General features: G+C 34.7%; 2 protein-coding genes across 3 annotated transcripts; both read right to left on the bottom strand.

Annotated features, from left to right (window-relative positions):
- Positions 1 to 799: 799 nt before the first annotated feature.
- Positions 800 to 17,169, bottom strand: LOC112516387 (protein ACTIVITY OF BC1 COMPLEX KINASE 8, chloroplastic). Of its 2 annotated transcripts, XR_003069599.1 has the most exons (22): positions 16,596 to 17,169; positions 15,803 to 15,938; positions 14,577 to 14,743; positions 13,763 to 13,883; positions 13,535 to 13,635; positions 11,763 to 11,861; positions 10,795 to 10,905; positions 10,627 to 10,706; positions 9,344 to 9,413; positions 8,543 to 8,616; positions 8,375 to 8,444; positions 8,177 to 8,265; positions 4,159 to 4,283; positions 3,533 to 3,613; positions 3,335 to 3,395; positions 3,166 to 3,220; positions 2,983 to 3,081; positions 2,545 to 2,634; positions 2,316 to 2,375; positions 1,982 to 2,105; positions 1,162 to 1,248; positions 800 to 1,078 (listed from the first exon to the last, which is right to left on the bottom strand). XR_003069599.1 is itself a non-coding variant. In XM_025123402.1 (21 exons), the coding sequence occupies exons 1-20, from the start codon at positions 17,031 to 17,033 to the stop codon at positions 1,989 to 1,991; spliced, it is 2,244 nt and encodes a 747-aa protein (XP_024979170.1). In that variant the 5' UTR covers positions 17,034 to 17,169; the 3' UTR covers positions 800 to 1,248; positions 1,982 to 1,988. The 2 variants fall into 2 exon arrangements, 1 of the variants encoding a protein (XP_024979170.1); XM_025123402.1 differs by having other exon boundaries at positions 800 to 1,248.
- Positions 17,170 to 20,761: 3,592 nt separating this feature from the next.
- LOC112514742 (alanine--glyoxylate aminotransferase 2 homolog 1, mitochondrial) lies at positions 20,762 to 27,483 on the bottom strand. Its single transcript, XM_025121348.1, has 9 exons — positions 27,130 to 27,483; positions 25,947 to 26,177; positions 24,674 to 24,844; positions 24,079 to 24,222; positions 22,804 to 22,983; positions 21,782 to 22,007; positions 21,576 to 21,689; positions 21,384 to 21,470; positions 20,762 to 21,041 (listed from the first exon to the last, which is right to left on the bottom strand). Exons 1-9 carry the CDS (start codon positions 27,364 to 27,366, stop codon positions 20,998 to 21,000), a joined length of 1,434 nt encoding a protein of 477 aa, XP_024977116.1. The 5' UTR covers positions 27,367 to 27,483; the 3' UTR covers positions 20,762 to 20,997.
- Between the last annotated feature and the right edge of the window lie 241 nt (positions 27,484 to 27,724).

The raw sequence follows: 27,724 nt of genomic DNA, 5'->3' as shown, positions 1-27,724 counted from the left end.
AGATCATAAAAAAATATACTTATTCCTATAAATATCTTAATTAATTGATTTTTACTGATAGTTGGGTTTGTAAAAGGTCAATCCTATATATATAACGCGTTTATGTTTTCTATATATATTTTTCAATTAGATAATGATATTAAAAAAAAATTACATTCATATTAGAATAAGAAAAATCATATAATTTATTATTATAAAAAATATTCTTAGATTAAATATTCAAAATAGAACTTAGATTGTTAATTTTATAACTTCGTTTCATGACGTGTATAAAAGTGAAAAAACACAAAAATCAAAAAAAAAAAAAAAAACAATTTTTGGAAAAAGATTACGCATTGCAAAAAACGCACGCCGCAGCGCGCCATGACACGCTTCAAGTCCACATGGCATGAGCACGCCTTACAGAAACTCTATAGGCCTCATCGTAACGGCAGAGACACGTCTTACGCCATATAACATTGTACCAGTGTAACCAGAGTGACATGGTCTTTTGAGTTGCCAAAAATTAAAAAATTCGCAAGTGGGATGGTCTATGTAGCTTAGTCTAGCGGGTAAGAAGGTATACATCATTACAGAAACAATGCAAGGTTTCGCGGTTCGACTCCAAATAGCCTGTCGGCATACAATTTAGCTCCTCGTGATGGTTGCAAGACTTGTACAATAGGGTGGCATGAATCCAATCATAGTTAACAAGGACTTGGACACTAAAACTATGCTCCAACATAAAGCAACAAGAAACACTAACGAAAGCTCCGTTCAGGCGTCGAGTTATCACAACCCGAACACAAAACTAATCAAATTTCATGAAACAAATTCATTAAAACCTTTATTAACATAAAATATTACCCTTACACTTTTACACCGTATTACAACATTACACATATACCGAAGGGAAGTCCACATCCCGTGATCAAAGAAAATTGACCATAAAGTCGAACAAGGCCCTTTAACGGAGATACATATCTACAATAGGGCTTGTGACAGTCGTCGCCACACCCCGAGTATTAGAACCTTCTATGAACATGGTTCAAGTTTAGACACTTGGGCTCAGAAGCTTCTATGATCAACCAAAACTAGCCTAAAAAGTAGAAAAGAAAACTTTATGATACCTTACAAGTTTTTCACCACAAAACTCTAAATTGGAGTTCTTGGAATGCTTACCATTTGTCTACAAAACTCTGTAGCTTTCTTTTTGGAGGTTAGGTCATGATGAACGTGTATCAAGGACAACATAAAAAGTGTTTCAATCTGCAGAAGATTGGAATATGGTCATGGATTCACACGGTCAACGAGTAAAGAGTATGCAATCGATAATACATAGATAATTACACACATTCAGATATTTATCGGTTTACAAATCAAACAATCTATTTGTTTCTGTTCTCGGACTTCACACACCATCATCTCTTACTAATATGAAGTAAAATAAGATTTTAGAGTTCAGTATCTCTTAAAAAACAAATGGCGCCTCAATGTGAACTACCTCTAAAAATGCTACGTTCTTCTTTGTTTTATGTTACATGTTCTCGTAGGTGTTTCTTGAGAACTAGTGTGATGTGTTTCTTTGCTAGTATTATAGTCATTAGCCCTTAACTTAGGAGTTATTTGATTGGTTTTCCATTAAGTCCTGTATGGATAAAGCTGTCTGTGTGGATTAATCTGTCTATATAAGTTGGAAAGGTTTTTTCATAGATGAAAGGAGCGTGTTTTTTAATTGGGATGGACATGTTTAAAAAACTTGGCTTTCTACATAAAGCTTCCCCCTAGAAGCTTATTGAATAAGCCACTTTCTATATCATTAAGCCACTACCAAACAGTCATCTATAGCTGAGCGAATAAGCTTAGATTCCCATTAAGCTCATTAAGCTGCTAACAAACAGGCCCTTAATCTGTATAGATCAATCCTCCATTTTGATACAAATCATTAAGGGTCTTCCTGTTCTACAGAGCAATGCTTAAACTTTAAACATAAATTACTTACAATTTGTTTAAGCTGTTCCAGTAATCAATTTCTCCCGCTGATCGAGTTTTTTGACCTTCAGCAGGCCAAAGAGAACTTGGATACCGAAAAATGCACAAAAGAGATATGATATCGTAGCAGGACCCTGAAAGGCAACATGAGATGTTTGTAAGAAGCATGTATACAAGAGTCAAAGTAGTTTGATTTTGAACATCGAACTGAAATCTTATTGGCGAAGGGTGGTAACCCCACATCAAAAGATTCATTTGTTGTATCGTTTTTCAGTACACTAATTTGCGTCTTTTTAGATAAAAGTTATATTGTCATTGAAGTATAAATGAAATTTGCTGCTTACTCTGATTGAATTGAGATATAAAATAGTTGCCAGGTTTACTAGGCTTCCAGCAGCTACAGCCTGCCAATTAGACCACAGACGGAAACAAGGAGGAAGCAATTAGAAGATATATACATATATATATATATATTTGTATTACGAAGATCCCCATCAAACTAGTAATCTAGTATCATATACCATTTCAACATGATGCCATGAGTTCAGTTTACAAAGAGACAAACAAACTTACACTTCCAATTGTTTTCTGAACAGCAGCAACACGTTGAAAGGACCTCTCTGACTCTAATGCTCGAACTCGTAACTTCAAATCACCTTGCTCCTGTTAACAAAGTATTACGAGACGCCAATTGGCGATTCAAGTTAATGAAGAAAAAAGAAGTACAAAGGTTTCTCAACCCTGACAACTTGTCTAAGGTTATGTTTGGCAAACTGGCAGATAAGCTAGTTGTTAGCTGATAAGCTATGTTTGATAAAAACTAGTTGATAAACTATGTGACATGTAAAATGGGTCAAAAAAGACATGTTGAAAAGCTATGGAAAATAGCCCTGAAGCTAGCGTTTCAATAAGCTAGCTATAACCAAATGGGGCTTTTTCAATAAGTCCGAAAAATAACTTAGCTTATGGTTGCCAAACATGGCCTAAATACAACACAAGAATTATATTTACCAATCGCTCAATGACTTCAGCAAGTTTCTCAACCCTGTCCGCTTGTCTAAATAAGTTGTAAAATGCTTGTGATTGTCTTTCCCATCTCTTTTTGAAATCCTGAAACCACAAACAAGATTCACAAATAAAATTAATTCCTGAATGCATAAACGCCAATAACAACAAATGGTTTGCGGATCAAACCTTGATGACCACTTCAATACCAGCTTCACGAAACCTTAGCAGTTCCAGAGCATAGCTAGAAATAGAAAAAATTGACATGTTACAACAACAAATATGATAACTAGGGACCCGCTATCAGCATATTGATAGATTTACAGGCGAGCACATTCACAGCTTAAACAACACTCACGGTTTCGCGATTTCAGTTATATCGAAACGGGGGTCAAGACCCTTCCCAATACCATCTAACACTGAAAGATACAAGAAAACACAGTCAGATATGTCTCTGAATTATAACTCTTATCAATATTTTAGTATCTAATCGGAGAATGCATTTCTCTTTAGTATCACAATTTAACGATGATCACCAAAATTTAGATCCTGATACCTGAAAAAGCTCTCACAACAAAGGTGAAGGTGGCAGGAAATCTGAATGGTTGGTCTGCTGCAATAGCTAATAGATCCTCCCCTGAAAAGATGGTTGAACAAAGTTAGCTATTCAACATAAATTGTATAGTAATGTAAACAAAAAGAATGCAATAAACAATATTACTAAATGCTGAAATTCTGATGAATGAGCACATTTAACAATTTCACACCTTATAATACATTTGCCACTGGACCATGGGCGAAAAAAATTGGTTTAAATTATCTTCTGTAACTGATCAAAGATCATAAAGAGCGTATTAATAATGCGATGAATGGAAAGCATTTTCAAGGATTATTCTCCAAGAAGTATTTCAAAAATTTGGATAGCAGATACATGATGACTTATCCAATTCAGCCATTTTCAGCCATTGCTTAAAAGTTGAGCCAAAAACAATGCTTAATGGTTGAGCAAATAAGCAATTAAGCTCATTAAGTTGATTAAGCAAAAAACAAACAAGCCTGTACGTGAAAAAAACAGCTCATGTTTATGAAACTAATATCATCTAATAAATGCAACAGTTTGCAGAAGCACATAACTACCGGGACAAAGACATTACAGGAAGCAGAGATAGAGGAATTCAATACCAATTGCAGCTAGACGCTGCTTTTTCTTCTCTACTTTTTCCTCTTTGCTCAACGGTTTCTTAAATCCAAGTTCTGCTGTTGCCAACTCTCTCTCCTTCCTTTGTGCCACAAGGCGTTCTTCAAAGCTGTAAAAGTTTAGGTCAGACATCGAAAAACTTGGTCAATGCTTAGTTAATTCGGGAAACACCTGCATTGCAACAATAACATACATGGGACATATAAGCACTGGTGATGCAAACTAAAAACAGAAGCACCCAGGTTATGTTGCATGAGACAATGCCTATGTTTGGACCAAGTGCAACTACCAACATTAGGTTACATATTAACTATTGTTTTATGGTTCTATTATTATTTGTTACTCATCTATGTTATGTCCTTTAAGTAGGGTTATTGCATTCGTTTCTAGATTACCCTCTTCCGGCCCAAAGTCCCACCATCGAATATATTCAGCCTTCCTTCATAAATAAGGCAAATAATTACAACCTAACTATTCACATGGTATCAGAACCTAGCTAACATTGTATACGCTTAGCCCCTCCTGAAAAATCTCGTTCAGCTGCTAGCCTTTGTCAACAGGTAACATGACACCATAGGTCTCGTGACCGACAAACATCAAGTTTTATGGCAGCTGGCCATAAGTTCTCATGACCGAAAGTAATCAATTACCACAATAGCCCACCGAGTTGCACCCCATTGGTGCAGGCCATGTTGTGCCTCTGAATACAGATATAATGTTGCTCTGATTGGCCAACTGGCTGACCAGATTTCTATTGTTTCTGTTTTTATTATTTATTGGCATGAGAACCATTGTTGATGCTTTTGTCCAAACTACTTAACTGCTGCTAGTATGAACCAAAAATTCAAATTGTTCTCTAATATTTTATCCCTTCCATTGTGTCTATCAGGGCGCACAGACGAACCGATTGATCATCATAGGGTGGTTCTCGGGACTATACAAAATTGGATGCTTTGCACACACCAACCACCAATCTATGTGAGACATGTGAGCGAGCTCACTATTGGTTTGGGAATCCTTCATTGGCTACAGCTTACAGTGAAGAAGTTGAAGCCGGAATTTTTAAGTTAGCTAGGGATCTAACTACTGGTTGGCCATACTTCCAGTTGAGCTGATTCTCTTTTTTCTCTAGTTCATTAATAATGTGTGGGGATCATGTCCTGTTGAGCCTTAGGTTTCAGAAGTTTAAAAATTACATTTATTGATGGATTTTCACATGCCACCTTAGTTCACTTATTCAAATCAGGAAGTTAAAGATTTCTATCTTGTGTGAAACTTGTGCTTATGGTAAAAAGCAATTAAATCTACCTAGTAGAACATTATGTAGGAGCAATACGGAAAGACACTTTACAGCATACTAGAACGGTACTCGCACAATGCAGCGAGATACAACTCGATTTAATGTTTCATTTTTGTCTCAGTCGATGTTATAATACGGTTTTATGTGGTTTTGATAAAGCGATAATGTTTCTATTTTTGAATAAAATATAAATATGAAGATATCATAAAAAAATTTAAAAAAAATTGATATTAGTACCAAACTAACTATTTAAAATTTCTCTTTTTTGTATAATTTTTGGTTTAATAATATAAATTTTTATAAAGATAATAATTAAGTATTATGTTAGAACTTAATGATTATCTTAATTATATTTTAGATTTTTTTATATTTAAAATGGGATGTTTATCTTTTATTTGATTATGTTTATCTGCAGTACTTAGACGAATTCAAACATGAAGCTTTAGTAAGTTGTACTTAGGTATAATTTACTTGTAATATTGAATTTTTAGTAATATGCATTAATAAACAGTACTTCATGTATAATATACAGTTTTTAAGAGTTTTTGTCAAATGCTTTATAATATAGTATAGATTACAATTACACAAGTCTTCATGTGCCCAGCAAAATGGGGTTGCCAAAAGAAAAAACACGCATCTTCTTGATGTCGCATACACACTCTAGATACATCATCTGGTTCTCATGCATAGCAGGATGTGGTTTTATCTGCTAAATTTCACATTAACCGCATGCCTTCCTCTATGCTAGATAGGAACATCCCTCTAGTATCCTATGCCCTTGGTACTCCACTTGTCATGCACCTCTAAAAATATTCAGTTATGTCTATTATATACACGATAATCGACCCGGTAGTACGAAACCTGATCCTATGTCCTTAAAATTGTATTCATTGGCTATTCTCGGGTACCAAAAATGATACTAGTGTTACAGTCCTACCCCTTCTGTTAACGTTAGCTTCACCAAGGTTACCTTATTTTTCTTGTTGGCAATCCACTCATGTGGTTCCTCCTTAGAGTATAAGAAATACAAATTCCGTTTTCTGTCCTTTTCAATTTTTTCCTTCTGCTACAGATATCTGCAAATCAAAAGCACTGATATCTTTCCTGTACTAGTCAATTATGAGCTCCTTAGAGTAATCCTTCAAATGCTAACCATTTCACACCCACAACACTCCTAAAATTCTACAAATGGTTAAAAATTGATAAATCCAAGTGAAAATATCAAAAGATAATATACCCACCTAGATCGCTTGATCATGTAAATCCACATAATTAGGATAACTTATAAGCTTTTGATTGCATTTCTTGATATATCAAATTCTCTTGCGAAGCATCATAAGACCTATGAGATTTGGCTTGGGGTCCAAATCCTGTTATAATCTTCAGCTAATTTATCCCATGCATCTAAGTCTTATTGGAGCCTTCTATTTTTTATATTTCCCCCTCTAGCCACCATATCCAACAGTGGCCCCCTGAGATCCTACTTCTCTGTACTACCGAACACTGATGCTGCAGGCTATTCTGCATGATTATGATGCTTATGATTGATACATGTCACATGCTGTTTCCGGCTAGTTCTACTACGTCAATGTATATTCTCCATAAAATAAGAACAAATTCAATACTTGCACCACCAAACTATTTGACATTGATGAGTGAAATTAGATATCTCAAATAACGCGCACATTTAGTTTTAAGCTGGTGAAAGGAAGAAATATGGTAAGCAATATCTCAAACAACAAGTAGACAGATTCTGTCTATAGTGATATCAAAAGCAGACTCTAATTTCTTGGACATTACCTCGGTAATTGTTTGAACTAACAAGTTTGGTTGTGTTACGGATTTGGTTGGACTGGACCATAATAAGAATAAACCAAGTATTCTAAAAGTATACCCTAGGAGGCCCAAAAGGGCAGAAAAGGAAAGTGACTAGAAGTTGGTTAGAGGAGAGAGTTTTTACCTCTAAATAGGGGGGGGGGGTGGTATAGCGTTTTCGAGAGTAGAGAATGTTTTCCTAAGTTTCTCTTGGCTCTCGCATTAGTGCACAGAGAGAGGGAGGATTCCCTGGTTCATTTTTCGTTATTGTAATTCCTTTCAATTTCAATCACAGATCCAATTTCCTCCATCATTCTTCTTAATTCGATATTTAATTTGTTGATTCTCATCAGGTTGGAATGTGTTAATTAAATAAAAGAAGTTTACCCACTCGGTTTGCTTACAAACTACATAGTGAAGTAAGACGCTTGGTATCACGTCATAGATGGATATATATCAGCTGAATACAAGAAGTGAGAATGACAATAATGTACAACCGGTGACAGACACCGTCTTTCATCTGTTCAAACAGGAGCAACCTACACTTTTGGCTTATGATAGAAGAACTATATATACACATCTTTCTCTGTATATATATAAATATATTTCATATATACTCACAGATATGTGTGTGTGGTCTATATATTACTATACCACATATATCACTTCCATTGAATAAATGAAACTTCAACGAAGAACTAATAGATTTCCTTTCTTTCAGCTACTTTTTGCTCCTTTCCTGGTGTATTAACAACTAAATGGATGAAATCTAGCATCTGTTTGTTCATGCATGAAAATTATTGTCTGCAGTAGTAGAAATCTCACACAAAATAAGACCAATGTATATATCAATAAAGGGAAACGAAGTACAGGCTTTAAGATATAACCTATTAAGGAAGAATTGTGCAGTTCTTCTGACAGCTGTCATGTCTCCAGTAGGCACAAGAACACCCATTTGGACCATTGCTTGAAGTACCTGCATCATAAGATGATTGTAGAGGTAATTATTGAACAGGCGATCATACCAAAAATGACAGACAAGTAATCAATACAACAAAGAAAAACAATTGAAGATAACCAATTACCTTGTTTGGATCCTTCTCATAAACTCCATAAAAAACTTCCAACAAACCTTCTCTGATGTTTGGGCTTATGCTGCAAGAACACAAGGCTCAGTATTTCAAAGAAAACTTACTATGGCGTTTTCTCAAAAGGAATTTTTTTGGTTGAGAGAGCAAGATGATCAGTATTACCTTCCCATCATTCCGAAATCATAAAATATTAGCCTTCCACCATTCACGTCATCAACAGCTATATTACCAGGATGCTGAATCAAAGAAGGTGAACACTTTTTATCATATGCATTGGATTGTATTCTATTGGGAGAAGCAAAAGTCAGTAGGCTACCAATTATTAAATTTCCTGAATGCGATAGGCAAACTAGCACGAAGGTCGTTCAAAAGTAATCAAGTATTTTCTTCATGCTTAGGATGTGTTTTTTCAAATAGAGTACCGAGTACATATTTCACTAAAATCTTAGGATCAATTCTTCTCCAACTAATAGTTCTTTTTAACTTGAGACTTCTTCAATTCGTTTTCTAAAGCAGGTGGGGGGATGGTACTTTTTGCATTAAAATATAGTTAATCCGCTTACACAAAAAGTTGAATGAAACCAAACATGAATATATACACACACATCTACTGGAAAAGAACTAAAGAAGTTGGTCTAATTTCTTCAAGTGTTATGATGCAGATATTTTTAGCATCTAATAGAACTTACAATTAGAGTTCTACTTTTTCCTTCGATAGACATGAGTGCTGATTCCACAGCTAGGATTTAAGAGACCAAGAAAGTTCTTTTTGAGCTTCACTAAAATGATGTTATTAGCTTCATGGAATTCTTCTGCTATTTCTCATGTGATACTAGTAAGACAAAGGATTACTAGATTAGGTTTATTCTTCATAATTTATTGTGTGCACATGATGATCCTGATATCTAGAAAGCATATATATACCATCTATGTCAAAATCCAGAAAAATAGCAGAAAACTTACAGGGTCGGCATGGAAGAAACCATGAGACAGAATCTGTTCGAGGTATGATTCAACAGCATACCTTCCCAGCCTGTGGAACATAGGTATCACCGAATATGTTTAGTTGGGAGAAGTGTGTCACATGCCTAGACAAACAGTACATATTTATTGTAGAAAATAGGGCCAGGAACCACATCTACGTATACTGAATCGTAAAACATCTGACAGAATCAGACATAAGTGGTTATGAAGAGATAAAAGTGAAAAAACAAACGGTCTGAGTTGTAAAACATCTGACTAAATCAGACATAAGTGGTGATTAAGAGGTAAAAGTGAAAAAACAAACAATCCCTGGGTGTAAAAGAAACGAAAAACATTAAGATGATTGTTTAGTAGACTAGCAGGACGATGAATTGAAATCAAGACACTCAGAAGATCATGAAAGCAGCCCTAAAGGGAAAAGATGACAAGTGACTTGGGGGATATTTGTTTGGCTCTTAATGAATTATTCATTCAGATATCTTTTCATTAAGATGGTTTGTTTCTCAATTTGATTGGTCTTAATAATTCAGCTTGCCTCTTAATGATTGATACCTACATGTAAGCCCTAACAGAAGTCTTATGTATTTGGTGGACAAAAATATCTTTCTCTTGGGCACAATGTATTCATTTTTTATTTCTTTTTCCACATTCTTGTTTTGTCTTTAGTTTCCATTTTTTTTTCCTTTCCATTGTTGTTTCTCATTTTAATATTTTTGTTGTTTCTCTGTTTACAAATACATAACATATATGATCTTCCAAATAATTTTAGAAGGGTTGTCCTCCTTCCCAATTTAGGATCTTCCAAATAATTTTCCGATTTCTTATACGATATGGTTTTACGAATGGTACATCCTCTTTGATTCTTTATTACTTTTTAGTAGGCTCTACATATCCCTCTTCTTCTCTCTAGCAACACAATAGTTAAATGCACATCGGAGTTCAACTGACTTAGGGCCCGCATAAAAGGGTTAAGATGTAAGTGGGGTGAATTACACTTCAGTATGACCCAATAAATGTATGAAGAACAATAACAATATAATAGGACATGCTAGATGTAAGGACAATAAATACCAACATCGACTAGCCTATTAGAAATAGAAAAAAGAAAAACAGAAGGAAAATGTTAAAAAAGGAAAGATGATATCACAATTCAATTGGTGGAATGACTTGCATACTGGAAGTGGCGGGTATAGAGAAAATTAATATATGTACATGGAATCATGAAGTGTTGTGCAAAGTTGTAAGCAGAATACTACACTAACCTTTGGCGATCAACACCTAATTGATCTAAAGCTTGTATCCTGTTGATCTTGATTCCTGGGACATACTCCATCGTAAGAACCTACAATCGGAACAACCTATTGAGCTAAAGGGAAAGAAAAAACTCTAGCAAAATCTGAATCAATTTATATTTGGTACTGAACATTAACCTGTGGGGTGGTGTATTCCCAATATATCCTGGGGACTTTTACATAATCTAGATCTTTGAAATTACTTGCAAACAACTCTGCATTTGCAGCTTCTTTTGTATAATCAATCTCCTGGAAGGAAACAAAAATGACACTCATTAACAACAACCTGCCTTTGATTTATGCAAACAAGAAAGAATCAGTGCATGAATATAAAACTGAAAAGTAATTGGTGCTTAGACCTGTTAGGATGACATTTGAACTGGCATGCAAGATATAAGCCCACAATAGAGAGAGAGAGAGATGGAAAGGGGCAATACCAGGGGCGCATTTGCACCATAATAATACAATGAGACCACTTTCATTGGAATATATCAGTAGGTGTCAAGAACAGGGTTTCAGCTTTTTGCATCATAACAATAATGAAAAAAGTAACAATGCCTGTAAAGGTGTTGAGAACTATGTCTCCATGCATATACAACCTACACAAGAGAGCCTTCTCTAAATATGGTCCATCTAAATTAAATTAGGAACCTCTACTTCTGCAAAGCTACCAGTATGACGTAAGAATGCCTCAATAACTATCATACCCATCCATACACAAGCTCACTTCAGCATCATTCACAAAATAGAAACTCGCATAAATAGCCACATGTTTCTCTTTTATCAAGGATTATGCAACAAGCCACATCTGGCATGCTCTTGCTCCTGCTCCTGTCTCATTAAACTTTCATATCTGAATCATCACACCATCAAAAGAAACCAGACACGTTCACATGTCTTTATTCCAATTGATGAACTTGAATTCAAAAGAAAAGGTACCAACCTAGCAAACCTCCTATATCAACCCAACTATATGAACTTCTAAAATCCATGGACAACCATAAAATTGTAACAAGGAACTGTATACACTGTATAACACCTGGACACAAGTTGTTGTTTGGACTAATATCACACTTTATAAGATGTTGGGGCTAGAAAAGAGTTACCTGGTACAAGACATTAGCACACTCATCATAGATAGCAACCCAATCCCTTTTTGCACCATCAGACTTGGGGTCAATTTTCTGAAGATTTTGTGCTATCACCTGAGAAAAAAATGTTGCAACAGAAAATCATATAAATTAACTCAGATGTAATAAGGATGAAAAGAAAAATCAACTAACTTAATCGTGAGGACTGGGAAAGAAAAGCCACATATGAGTTATTTACAGTGATCTCATTGTCATTGTATATCAGTGTGATAAGTATCTTAATGATCTTTGTAACTTTGAATGCATAACATAACCAAAATGTTACAGTTTGCATATATATGTTGAAAAATGAAGGACTTCACCAAAATGACCTTTACTGTCTACATGGACAGATTTAGTGTTGCAAATGATACTTCATTATGAGAGAACCCTGTGTAAATTGAGTGCATCAAGTGGGGGACCAAGGAATAGAAAAATAAAACCCTAAACAACAGGATATGACAGAGACTAAAAAAAAGATGATGAGAATCCTATACACAACACTCAAGTTGAAGTGAAAAAGTGACTCATGCCTAACTTGCCGTAGATGAAATCATTATGGTAATGTTAATATGTCAGAAAGCTGCTACCAAGTCTGGACAAGGAAGGCTGAGTAGCGAGTTGCCTATCAGAGATCAAGCAACTCTTATGTGTTCGGCATGCATGTAGAACACTTCATTTTAGGCTACATGGATAGGTGATTACTGTCATCTCATCAACCTATCTCGAAGAACTCCTGACTTGTGTAGGAGGATTCTCGTTCATGTCATCTCATAGATGACATCTGTCATAGCTGTCTACTTTTTCCATCAGAAGAAGTTGTCTAGTCCCGTTTGGTTTCCTTTGTGAAGATAAAATGACATACTGAAATCAATGGTTAGAGTATTGCTTTCATATGGCGGGAGTCATTGGTTCAAATCCAGTAGTAGGTACTAGGTAGAGACTAGAGCTTATGGCACCACAATGATATGTCCCTATATTAATTAACTAACTACACTTACAAGCTGTGTAAGTATCACATAAATTGGATTTCAAACCATCTCCTATACTTCTCTAGATAAAACAGTGACTTCCGATCTTGACAGAGTAACTTGTGTTTTTGATCTTAAGTGAATCTACTTGTTTGAAACCCTGTAATCTGCACCCCATTAACAAGATTAAGACACATTCTTTTGATGAACAAGAGATCCTTTTCAAGAATGTCATGTCCCAGTACCATGAAAGTACTTAATATCCCTAACATTGAACTGAAGGTTTAATCCACATATGGTTATACCCTAAGTGTCATCCCATGTAATGGAAATAGCTATCACAGACACAGAGACTATTAATGTAATCCTCTCTTATGTAGATGATCGAATAATCATTATCGCTTTGAGGAATGATTAGGTCAGCTGGTTGCTTTGGGAGTCCAAAATGGAAAGCAAATGGCAGTTGTTGGCTGCAGAGGCAAAAAAGTAATGTGAACTACGGTTTTGATCATCAAAGCCTAAGCTCTATTACAATGTAGAGATCTAGTGAGTGGACCGATACATTGTTATGAAGGAGAACCTTTAATAGCACATCAAGTGAGACATGGACCAAGAACTGTACATAAAAAAACCTAGATGACACGATTTAGAGAAGATTAATGGAAACAAGACAGAGCCTAATACACTAACAATAGCAACTGGCAACTCAATGCTAAAACAAGCGATATTATTATATAGGTAAAAAAGGATCAAGTATTGACTTAGATGAAAACTAACCCTCAGATTTTTAAGATCAATATCAAAAAGACCCTTGAGACCCGGTCTTTGTACTTTAATAACCAATTCTTGACCCTTCAATCTTGCTCGATGTACTTGACCTGCATTAAATATATGTCACTACCAGGAATCTAGTAATCTGTTGGTCGTCACAAATATCATGACAGACTAATGAATGGTTCATCAGCATAAGTTTTTCCATTGAGATTTAAACAAACTTCTGATTACCAAGACTGGCAGCAGCAATTGGCTCAAAAGCAAAGTAATCAAATACTTCATTCACAGGTGCTCCAAGCTCTTCTTCAATAATAGAAACGGCAGTCTCTGACGGGAAAGGAGGAACTTGATCCTGTAAGCAATATTTGTTCATAGAGTTAGCTCATTTGAAAAAAAAACACATTACACTTCATTGATGCAACTATACTAAGGGAAGTTAAAAGTAAGCAGTGACAAGATAACGATGAGTAGTAGGTGATAAGACCTGTTTGTGAAGTAAAACCAACTCAGATACCAGATTTTTTTTTCTTTTGATATTGGCAACATAGATAAATGCATCCCCATACTTTCATATCTTTTTCAATACATACCCAAACAATAAGATCAATTGATCACATGTTTGAGCAAGTAAGTGAAGAAAGTGCGAAAGTACAGTGACATTTATCTGTTTCTCCTGTTGATATATTAAAGTACATCTGCCTGATGCTATATTCAGTCTTACTTCTTCAAGCTTCCTGGACTAACGATAAACATAAAGTTAATACTTCCTACAATTAGTTTAAAAGGTTTCCTCTTCAGAGTTGCAAGTAGCAAAACCAAAAATTAAATATTAGGAGTCAAAATTTTAAGAGAAAAAAGTGAGAGAAATCGTGAACCATAGCCTATCCAATAACAGAAGACAACTAAACAGATCAATGGCCTACCAGCTGCAATAAAATAAGCTTCCAATCATAGAATTAGTACACGGATGTTTTTTAGTTAATTTTACTGCATAAAAACGTCCAATGGTTCAAATAAAAGGTAATATGTCTACAATATATTATACCTGAAGTTCTGATAACTGATCAACATATTCTTGGGCAAGAATGTCCACTCTTGTCGAGAACTGCTGGCCAATTTTTATGAATGTAGGACCTAATCTTAAAATACTCTCCTTCAACCACTTGGCTAGAATCTTCCGCCTTTGAACTTTCTTCTGCTCCGTCATTCCTCCTGCAAACAACCAGAGAGTTAAGCAAAATTTAATAAGGACGACGAAGACAATAAACTATAAGCACATGCAAATTTATATGCCAACAGCATGAAGATGGAGTACCAAACAACTAGTGGAAATACAATATTTAGAACGCAAAAGAACTTTAATTGAGAATTCCACAATTAACAGGGCACGCAATTTTAATTGGCTGGTTAAAAAATCAGATGCGGAATATCCTATTACTTGCAAATTATTTTTGTCCAGACAGCATCATTGATGACTCCTTCATGACAAACAAATTTCTACAAGAAAATTATATAGATTTACAAACTATTGTGACCAATCTTTTAAGCATGTAAAAATAATTATACCCAAGGCTAAATTCTGGATGTCCTTTCTGATTGGTCTATACAATTATCTTTCCAGCTTTAATGAAGCTTAAAGTTAATCAGGGGACTTCTATCAAAAAGCTTGCGCTTTTTTTTATCATCTTTCGTGAGTTTCCAGTAACTATGTGTATTTTACTAATCTTTTAGCAGATGAATGATGGATATGCACACGATCGATAACCTATGATTGGAGCTGACCAGGCTACTATGAGTGCTTATGTGATTAATTGTTGCATGCCTGTAGCTACACAAAATCAAGGACACGTTTTATTTTTCTTTAATCTCTGTTTTCCAATTTTCAGTGGCCTATATTTACTAACATTTTGCTGCTGGCACAGGGAGGTATCTGAGGTGTGCACAAACAAAACTGGAGCTGACATGGCTACTTAGAATGGTTAGGGTGTTAATTGTAGTATGACTATCACAAGTAAACAAAATCCAGAGCATAAAAGGTTTTTTTTATCTCTATTGCAATTTTTACTGATGTTCGGCTTCTGCCACAATAAAGAATGTAGGGTATGTACAGAGGTGATAACATATGACGAGCTGACCAGACTATGTGTCTACGTGGGCACATTGATTATAATGTTATTATCTTCTAAAGTCGTTTCACCAGTTTAATTTCTAACTGAAGGGAGAAAAATTAAATCATCTTGTGTTCATCATACAACTGAGCTAGTAACTTACCACGATATGAGAATTTCTGATTGTTTAACCAGGCTTTAAATAGAAAAGTTATAACAAAACCCCATATCTCACAAGTCCTTTGAATTGTTGAATAAGTTTTGAATCTACTCCACCGTCCACCAGGAGCAACAGATACCTACAAAATTGAAGTTTGTATCAGAAGCATGTATACACTCCCAAAAGAGTTAATACATAAATAAAAACATGTTTACTCAAGCTTTCACTATCATAATACACCCAATATAAATTTGGCAGATCCTTCAGCATATGGGATCTTTCATAAGTTATCATACATCACCCAAAAAAAATGCATAACAAGACAGCTGAATGGCACCAACACCTCATAACTACTACTCCAAGCTTTAACAATCATCACAATTGCAAACAAGCCACTATGCTTAGCAATGTATCTATATGCTTGCTATCTTGTAGCTTCTTGTCTATTCAATGTTTTAAATCGATGCATACTCAACAACATGTCACAACTATAAGGAACCTAACCCTCGTCTACAAGTGACCTAGTCGCCAAATTTCTTTTGTGGTGTTACTAATGTTTGAAACCCATGGTCTATTACTTCCTCTAGTCAATCTTAAACTTTCTGAAATTACATAGATCAAGGGTTATATGTTTTTGTGTGTAGTAAATTTGATGAAATCCTTATTTTAACAATGGGGACTCTTCAATGATTTGTCTCAAAAGGGATCAAATAAAGCGAACATAATCATGAAATTCAATATAGACTTTGCAGCATGCCAAAGAATTGTGAAAACAGGAAATTGTTCAGACATATACCTCGACCTTGCCCAGGTTACCATCTCCGCTCCGCTTAAACCAGGCATCTTCTTGACCAATCTCCTCAATTGTCTTCTTCTTCTTCTCAACCCTCTTCGCCTCAACCTCTTCCCCAATTTTCATCCCAATTCCTCCATTACCATTACCATTACCATTAACATACTTGATAAGACTCTCATTCTCACCAGCAACACTGCCGTTCGAATTCTTCCCATTAACATACTTATAACTCCCATTACCACCCAAATCAATTTTCCCATCTTCCTTTTCAACTATAACGACTTCTTCCCTCTTCAATGCTCGAATTCGAGCTCCAAGATTCAATTTACGAAGAGCATTACGTCTAGAAATTGAGAAGCGAAGTTTGTTGGCAGCGGTTTCCGGACGGAGAAAAGAGAGTTCAAGTGAAGCTGATGCAGAAAAACACGATGCCGCCATTTTACAACAGAAATGATAAATGGGTTATTATTGAATTAAACCCTAACCCTGAACAAATACAAAGATCATAGTGAATTGATCCTTCTGCTATGCCAAGTATGAGAAAGAAGAAGAAGTGGCAAAGAAGAGGACACGAAAGCAGTGGAAGATGAGTGTAGGAAGGAGGGTAGAGGTGGTGATTGGTTGAATGAATCTCCGATTTTTGTAGTTTTATAAGCCATGGATCGCGTTAAAAGGTCAAAACATTGTCAGCCTCTAGCTGATGTGGCCAAATCATACCCAACTAATCGGGTCGGGTCACAGGAAATTTTGTAAATATTCTTATATTAATTATATTTTTAAAATATTTAATGTTTTATTAATTACTAGAAGGGTATTCGTGTAATGCAGTAAAATACATCTCGATTTTGATGTTTCATTTTATTATTTGTTTTTGTGGATGTTATAATATGGTTTTATGTGGTTTTAAAAATCGATAATACTTTTAATTTTGAATAAAGTATAAATTTAAAAAAGAATATATAAAAGTTCTAGTTTTCTTGTATAATTTTTTTAATTCAATTATTTTTATTATAATTTAATTTAGATTTAATAATAAAGTAATTTATTTTTTATTTAATAAGATAATTTTTATAAGAATAATAATTTATACTATCTTATAAACCAAATTTATCAAAAAATTAAAAACAATTTTTAGTGCACAAAATCTTAAAAGTCTTAAAAACAACTCATAATGCATTAAATACTACTTTATGCATTCAATCTTAAAATCTCTTAATCTACAATTAAAATAACATATAGTGCAAGTTACCAATGCACATTATTACCTTTTTTTTTTCCATGTTTCCAATATAATTTTGACATCTTTCACTCATGTCTTCACCTTCTCATACCTCTATGTCTTCTTCTCATCCTCCAATGTGAGATTCAAACTAATATTCATCATGAACTATTAAAAGTTCTCTCATTCATCTCTTATTCAATTGCTCTACAATTTTCGGTCTCGCCCTCGATCTCTTGATTCTTTGATCTTTGTGTAAATTGAACACATTTGTGGAGTCGTTTAAATATGTTGGATTTTAAATATATTATATTTTAAACTGTTATACAATTTTTTTCATCGATAGACTGTAATTGGAATCATAACTCTTTATTTATTCAAATTGTATTAACATGTAAAAACCAATTGTAACTTATATCATCGTTAAAACTTCTCTAATAAAACTAGTGAAACTTCAAAATCGTTAAAATTCACGGCTGCCGCTGCATTGTACGGGTACACAACTAGTTAAGTATTATGTTAGATAATTATTGTACTTTCAAATTTATTTTTAAAATGAGAAATTTATCATGTATTTGATTACGTTTATCTGCAGTTAGGTACATAATTCAAACATGAAGTTTTAATAAATTGTACTTATGTATATTTTATTTGTAATCATGAATTTTAAATAATATACATCAATAAATAGTATTTCATGTATAAAAATAATTTTAAAAAATGTACATCAAATGTTTTATAATATAATATAGATATTATTAAAATATTTAATGTTTCATTAATTATATTATTAAAATATTAACTAACTTTTTAATTTAACATTTCTTATCTATATTTCTCCTAAATTTAATGTTGGAGTTTTTTTCGTTCTTATCCAAATATAAAAACACTATTTATTTACTCAACTTTTTAATATTAAAATATTTATACTATATTATAAAGCATTTGACAAAAACTATTAAAAATCATTTATTATGCATGAAGTACTGTGTATTAATGCATATTACTTAAACTTTAAGATTACAAATAAATTGTGCGTAAGTACAACTTATTAAAGCTTCATGTTTGAATTCGTATAAYTARTTGTAGATAAACATAATCAAATACATGATAAACATCTAATTTTGAATATAAAAAATCTAGAATATAATTAGAATAATCATTGAGTTCTAACAGAATCATTATCTTTATAAAATTTTATTGTTAAGTCAAAAATAAATTACTTCACTAAATCGTAAAAACATTATCTTTCTCAAAAAACCACATAAATCGTATTATATCAACAGAAACAAAAAAATAAAAATGAAACATTAAAATGAAGATATATCTCGTTGCATTGTACGAATACCCTTATAATATTATTATAAAGTTTTCGTTAAAGATTGTAAAACTTTAATGGATGTATGGTTTAATGGAATAGTTTGAATTTTTTTGGATTTTGTAAAATGATTTGAAATTCGGAACATTTGAATTTGGAAGAATTTGAAATCTTTAGTGATTTAAAATTTAATCGAATTCAATTAATTAAAAAAATATAAAAAATTAAATTATTTTTTTATTAATTGATTATTACAAAATAAATGTTTTCTTAAAACATTTTCATATACAAATCATATGAAATCCCATGAAATATTAACTACTGGATTTCAAGATCTCATGTTTGTAGGATTTCAATTAAATCCTGGTGTTTCAGATCCATGAAATCTTTTAAGCTAAATATGAGATTGAAATGTAACTCAGTTCCAAATCTCTTTAAATCCAATGCATTTCTCCTTTGGATTTAACTGAAATCCTACAAACATGGTGATTGGTATTTCATGTAATTTCAGATGATTTATATGTAATAATGTTTAAAACATGTCAAAAATATTTGTTTTGCAATAATCAATTAATAAAAGGGTAATCTAATTATTTTTGTAATTATTTATAATTTATTTTTATACATTACTTATAAAGAATGGAATCCAAATCCTACAAACCAAACACACTAAAGATTCCAAATTCTTCCACAAAATTCAAATTCCTCAAAATCATTACCTCAAACCAAACGCACCCTAAAGGGACATTTGGTTTGATAGAATGATTTTAAGGGACTTGAATTTCTTGGAAAGATTTGGAATTAGAGATATTTGATTTAAAATGATTTGGAATATTTGGTGTGTTTGGTTTTTAGAAATTCGTAATGAAATTAAATTTTATTCTTTATATATAATTTATAAAAATAAATTAAATATATATATTTATTGAATTTATTATTTACAAGACAAATACTTTTTAACATATTTTAAAACATAATTAAAATATTTTAAAATATTTTAAAAAACCATTGGATCGTTCAAGCCGGTCAAACTAAGTTAAACCAGACCATTTTTGACGGTCTAAGTGGTCTGGCGATCCGATCAAGTCTGAAAAATAGTTAAACCGTCCGGTCCAATCTGCGGTTTAAACATATTTTGAGCGAACTGGACTGAACCGACTGTCAAAAAGTTACACATATATGAATTATGTTTTAATTATTTTTTAATAAATATTTAATATGTCAAAAATACGAATTTATTACAATAATAACCGGTTATGAGTCTTCAATTCAAGTTTTTCGAGCCACGAAATATATGTGTCCATATTTTTAGGTTGAGTTTTAACCAAATTTGCTTCATCGAAACGTAATTTTGTTGACCATTTTTGAGCTCTTTTATGGAAGCATGATTCAACATATTTTGAGCCATTCGAACTCGCAAATCAAGCTCGAATCTTTCTAAATTCGAACTCGAGCTTGCATCAAGAAAACTCATCGAACGATTAAATCGAAACATAAGGATGTTTTATGCTCGAGTTGTTCGTTTTTGCCATGTATCTTAAGATAACGAGTTGGGAAAGCTTATGCCCAAGGTTTATTTTCGGTTTTGAGTGAAAACACACACACGCACATGACGGGGTAGCGTGGTTCGTTGAAAGAAATGAAATGATGATAAAGAAAAATATTCAGTTTGTCAAACGGGCCCGGCCATGAAGGGCCCGACTGGAGTAAATTACGATGTGTAACAACAACTTATAAACCGGGATATCAACAGCTATCGTCATATTCACCATCACTAGATGTTTAATAAGCTAGTGTTCGACATGACGATCCCATGACTCGAGCTTGAGCTTCTTGGCAAAGATCGAGTTCCCTACGATACATTTTCACAGCTTTGATATTGAATAATCCAACGCGTCAACAAGGAAATCTGCACGGTCACAAATACACACACTTGGAGTCCTTTCAATAGATTGACATACATACATACATATGTATGTATGTATGTATATATGTATGTATCTTTATGTATACATAGAGGCAAGTTCATTTGAGAACAGTACTGTGAGAATAATATGCATGATGATTAATATGAATAGCTACCTATATTCATTATGAACAACTCGTTCTCATTGCTCTCAAAATATTCATAGTTCCTAAATGAACTCTACATGTATACGTATATGTGTGTATGTATGTATGTATGCATGCATGTATGTATGTATATACAGATAAGTGTATATGTTTATGTATATGAAGAGAAGAGGAGTACCTGCATCATCTTTGTTGAAGCACATAGGTGGTTTTATTCTGAAAACATTCCCATGTAATCCACCTTTGCCAACCAGAACTCCGAGCTCTTTATTCACGAAAATGAAAACGATGATATCAAGGTTAGAGGGACCGTTTCGATCCAAAAATGCAAGAACGGGTCAATATGGATTAAATTTTATTTCTCATTTACCTCTTAGTTTCTCAAACAAAACCGCAGTTTCAGCCTTCGCTGGCGTCTTCTCTTTCCGGTCAGTCACGAGCTCAATGCCGACCATCAACCCCCTCCCTCGGACATCTCCGATTACTAGAAAACAGACGTAAAGATCAATAAGAGGCTTTCGTGCAGTAAAATAAAGTGAAAATATTTACAAGAAGTCAAGTTCAAGAGGAGATTACAGTCAAACTTCTGCTGAAGATCTTTCAATCGTCCGATCAAATGGGACCCGACATCCGAACAATGCTTTTGACGGTTTTCCTTATCGAGAACTCTGAGCACGGCAAGTCCACCGGCAGAGCATACGGGGTTCCCTCCAAAGGTGTTGAATTGTATTTTCTGAGCCATTACTTGTGCTATTTCGGGGGTAGTAACCACTGCTCCTAAGGGTAAACCATTTCCGATTCCCTGGATATAATGATCAAGAAAAGTTACCCAAATGGATGCAGGTATCTCGGAAACATTCAAGGAATAAAGGAACACAACAGATCATTAAGCATCGTTGCGTATATGCAATTCAGAATATAACCAAAAAGGTTGTTCCAAAAATGGGGTCATAGAAATCGGACTGAAATCGTATCCAATTTGCCGTCCTCCAAATTGAACGATAACTAGAAGCCCTTCCATAGTAACAGTGTCTATCGACCAATAGACTCGCGCAAGAAAATTATTGGAAGGGTGCTGATTTTTAAGGCTAATGTTTGGCAAACTAGCTGATAAGCTAGCTTACTGATGGCTGATAAGCTAGCTGTTAGCAGATAAACTTGTTACATTTGGCAAAAACTAGCTAATAAGCTGTATCACAATGTAAAATGACATATAACTGGCAATTTATGTTTTATAAGGGGCATGATTGGAAAAAAGTGAAAAAGGCCCAATAAGCTCTCTCAAGATGCAAAACACAAGGGGTATAACTGGAAAAAGGTGAAAACGCCCAATAAGCTATCTCAAGTAGCTCTTCAAAAAACTATCTCATAGCGGGTTTTTTCAAAAAGCTCAAAAAATAAGCTAGTTTATGGTTGCCAAGCATGATCTAAGTGTGTGGGTGCGCCCGATGTTCAAAACACCAGACTGTTCCTGGGACGTCGTGAAGTCAACAACAACAATAATACTGTAATGATATCAATAACAAAAGATATTCAAATTTCAAAAGAAACCATTATCATAAATAGTTAAAAGACGGGGCAAAAAGACGAGAAGTTACCTTTGCCATGGTGACGATGTCAGGAATTACATCCTGTGTTTGAAAACCCCAGTAATGGCTTCCTGTGCGACCAAATCCTGTTTGAACTTCATCAGCGATGCAGACACCACCAGCTTTACGTACCATTTCATAAACTGGTTTCAAATAGCCAGGGGCCAATTCAACTGCTCCCCCAACTCCCTATAGTTCAATCAAGATTCCAATTTGACAAATAGTTGTAGAAATCTGACATGATATAAAATAAGAACCAATGGCAGAACTTTTCTTTAAGAATGGCGGAAGAAACAAAGGCAAGATCCTTTTTAACAACTTGACAACGTTATAGGAATCTGGACTGGGAATCATTATCACTGGACTCTATTTTTAGCGTTATGGGGTTCGTAGACATGACGTTATGCATCTAGACTAGGTAACTTGATGGATATATCCGATTGTCGTCTTCAAATCTCTGTTCAGTTCTCTTGTTTTTAGTTTCAATAACAAAAGGTTTCCCTTCGTTTCATATAGGGAAAAGTGAGATTAGAAAGATGAGTTACGAATTATCAAGGTTCTGTGACGTCCTAATGTTTCATTATATTTTTGCAATAGGTATGACGCCACCCTTTGGAACGCCCCCATCATACTGGTCTCATGGCCATCATGGGGCAAGTGGGTAGTGCCTAGAAGTCCCACTCATTTTGCAAGGATCTCCACCTCCTTACCTATTAGGCTAAAGCCGTGGGGACATGTTTCATTATACTTGAAATCTTGAATTTATGTAAAACATTTTCTTGAAAGAAAAAAACTCGCACTCACGTCTCTAAAGGGAATCGAACTCATAACCATGGTATCTAGCACATATGGCCGTATTAGTCCACAGGGTCTATGCGAAGTGGGGAAAAATTTAGGGGTCTTAAAGGTGCACCCCTTTAATTTGATGTGTGCTCTGCTCCCGTAAGTTAACAAAAGTGGATACAGTCGACTGGTAGTGTGATCGCATGTGCCATTACAGGTTGCAAGTTCGACTCCCTTTGGCTCTTTTTTAGTTTTTGATAGCAGCAAACGAAACATTAGAATGTCATTTTTAACTAAACCGTACTTTTTATGATTAATTTTTGTGTTATTTTATATATGTTGATTATTTTATGCCCCGCTCAGATTCTTTTTGGATCCGCTCTGCCCTAAGAAGTTGATAGCATTTGGTGGGATCCAAATCACCAAGTCCTAGTACATTACTGCTACACCAACCCCTCAGGTTCTAAAAAAGACAGCGGCGATGGAGTATTTAACACCAACCTGAATCGTTTCAGAAATAAAACCAGCAACGCTTCCTGAAGTACCATGATCAATGTGATCTTGTACATCTTGAGCATAGCGACTAGCGTCCGAGCCAAAGACCCCACGGTAGGGGTTTGGATTTACGACATGATGAATTTCACCCTAGAAAATTCCACAGAAAATATGAAGTAAATAAGCAACATAAGTGAAGTTTACCCAAAATTGTATTAAAAACTATACGATGCAGATGGGTTCTACTTTGGAGTTGAAACAAGCAAAATCTTGGTAATGTTAAAGATTCAGAAATCACTGCAGCTAGTGGGATTCAAACCTTAGACCTAATGCTTCATAAGGCCCCAAGATTACTTAATCACCACTAGAGACGCACAGAGGACCCGTTATAGGTGAAAGCCGTTTTGGTCCTAAAATTTGAACCTGGAAACGGTCCTTAACGGTTAAAAGAAAGCCTGGATAGAGCCTGAAAATGGTCCTTGGTTACCACTAGGCCAACCCCTTGGGGTTCATACTCGACTAAGATGCTACAATGCTGAAATAAGCCCATGATGTTTAGCTAAAGATCTGTTTTTTTCCAAGATTTAGTGAGTAGACATGCCTGTGGTATCGGGTATTTCCATGTGTTCAAAGCTGTCAATCCAATTGTACCAGCACTTCCACCATGGTATGCATTTCGCAAGGCAATCATCCCAAGGTTACCACTGTATAGCCGTGCCATGAGCATTGCCAGTTCATTTGCTTCCGTCCCAGAATTTACAAAATACACAACCTGTTATACTACATTATATTATCATAAAAACGAACTTTTACAAATAAGCAACGAATTCTTGCAATGATAAAACAATTATGCTACAGTGAAGAAGGCCTAAGAAGAAAAACAGAGTTCGACATATGAGTCTCATACCATCTATGAGAAGTGTCCTCTTTCAACTTTGAAATCAAATTGACAACTTTCAACTTCATAATCAATAAACCAAACCAAACGAACCCAAGAAATCTCACGCGGAGTAGGGTCTGGTGGTAGAATGTAAGCAGACCTTACCTCTACCCTGAGGAGTAGAGAGACTGTTTTCATGAAGACTTTCAGCTTGCTAATAAAATTTTGTGCAATAGAATTTGCAAAAAGGAAGAAATGAAAATTAAAAGGATTCAAGAAATGAAGGGAGTACATACTACACAGTCCTAGTCTACTAATTGTCGATTATGACACCAAATCAAATCTTAAAGTAAAGCTTTTTTCTATAACCATGGCATCCGGTACCTTTGGCCCGACTAGTCCACGGGTCCATGCAAGACGTCCCCTCCACACAGACAAGAAAAATTTAGGCCTTCTGGCCAACAAAGGACCGGATGGTGTCGGACCTGGGAGAGTGAGGTAGGCGGGTGAAAGAATTGTGGAAGGTTTTAAGGTCTTAATTTGACATGAGTACTTCAGTAATTTACCTATATTATTATTTCTATTTTAATCCTTAAAATTGAGAAATCTGGAACCAACAATTGATATTAGAGCAGATTAATTATTCATAATCAAATCGATCCCTCTCCCTGATTTGTGTTCCAACCATTTCGGTGGGACAAGAAAACGCATTTTGTCTTACTCAGCATTGTTCCGTCCAAGCCTAATTGTCACACCAAACCCAGGACAACAATTTCTTGTATAGTCCAGACTCCCACCCACCAAATGCACCCTTAAAGAGTTGACAACATCTAGTAGGTTGAACCCGAGACTTGATACTTCATGAGACACCAAATCTTAGTGAATTACCACTAGGCCATCCCCTCGGGGTTAAATCTTAAAAGTAAAGCCAATAGCCTATAGAGTCGGGTTATAAAAACTTTGGAGCAACAGGCATTACAAACAAAGAAATGACCTTTAAATTTCCAGGCATCTTTGCTGCTAGTCCCTCTGCAAAATCACCAATTGCGTGGTGCAAGTATATAGTTGTAGCATGCTGAAGAAGCTTGTTTTGCTCCTCAATAGCACTCAAAATCTCAGGATGGCAATGACCACAGGAAACTGTAACTATCCCCGCAAATGCATCCAGATAACGCTTCCCATTTTCATCAAACAAATATTGCATCTTCCCTTCTACTATATTAAGCTGCAAGGATAACCGAGCTTTAGGAACAAGATATGGTATGTACAAAATACTATCTCCATGCCAAAAACAAATCTACACTAGAAACATTTAGAGACAAAAGAATTAACAAATAAAGTGGACAAATGGAAGTAAAATAAAACGCCTTTCAATAAGAGTTTAATCGGTTTTGAAGGTCATAAACCATATTTCAAACAAACCCTAAGGTGAAAAAGGCTAAAATAGCCACTTGGGTTGTGGCGCAACGGTTGAGGCTAAGAGGGATGTAGTGGAAATCTCATCTTCCCTCCAAGCACTGTCAAAGCCCTTGCCCATGTGCGATGACTCCAGACCATTTGTGGTCGCCCGGGGATCAGTAGGTGTGCGTAAGCTAGGCTGGAAACCCACAATTACCCAAAAAAAGGGTTAAAATGTCGTTGAGGATAATATGACCTAATTACAACCATAACAAATTAAGGGCAACACATGGCAATCAAGTCCAAGAACACAATTGGGTTTTTTCAAGAAATCTTTGGAGATGGCATTTTCAAGAAAAAAGAACCACCCAATTCTTGATTGTTTTTCCAAATAGAATTCACTGTCATTTATATTCAAACATCCTATTTAACTTCTCGAATCCAAACTCTACAGGCTCCTAAGGTCAATCCATTTAACTACACATACACTTTTTTAACCAATGCATTTGAGACTATGCATCAAATCAACGATCGCAGTTCAAAACCCCCCCAAAAAAACTATGGATTCTTTCAATACAAACCATTCTACCACTCAAAATTTAGGCAAAACTTTCTGGGATTTTTTCATATCATATGGCTGTTTTGATCCAACGCGCCAATCACAAAGGCTCGCATGTATATATATGTACATTTATACACACACAGATATATATATATATATATATATAATCGTAGACATGATTCTATTATTATAAGCAATGAGAGGGAGAGAAGATTACTGGCTTCTGGTAGTAATGGAAGAGAGACGGGCCAAGATACTTCTTTCGCTTTTCAAAGACTTCATCGGCTAATGGGCCTTTGTATGGAACTGGTTGATAATCAAAAGGTGGAATCTCCGGCTGCTGCAACGACGAAAACCGGCGGAGGGAAGACGGATTAAACTTATCAGAAACCCAAATAGTTTTTACAACATTATTGAGGGTTTTCTTGTTCAAGAGGTTTTTCTGCAACCCCATTGCTTGTTTTCAGCAATTGACAAAAAACAGAGCACACGGGTTGTTTACAGTAGCAGCAAAAATGACGAATTTGAGGAAGTTGTCAAAGGAAGATAATGAGAAGACAAAGGGTACAAAAATGGGGTTTGTGAAATTAAAGTTGTTACGTATCAAGATTTGGAAGGATGAGTCGGAGTGAGGTGGTGGAAAGATTCTATTTGATCTTCATACAATGAATCATTCACTGAATAAAGTTATCATCATCTGAAATAAGCTACTAATGTAACAAAATAATCTAGAGATTTTTATAATACAGTGTAAAATAAAATATAATTATTTAATAATTATTTAAAATAAAATTAAGATTTTGAATGATTAA

The sequence above is a fragment of the Cynara cardunculus genome (genome assembly GCF_001531365.2).
Source record: "Cynara cardunculus var. scolymus isolate 2C chromosome LG 1, CcrdV1, whole genome shotgun sequence".
Lineage (NCBI taxonomy): Eukaryota > Viridiplantae > Streptophyta > Magnoliopsida > Asterales > Asteraceae > Cynara > Cynara cardunculus.
This window is presented reverse-complemented; position numbering and strand designations above follow the sequence as displayed.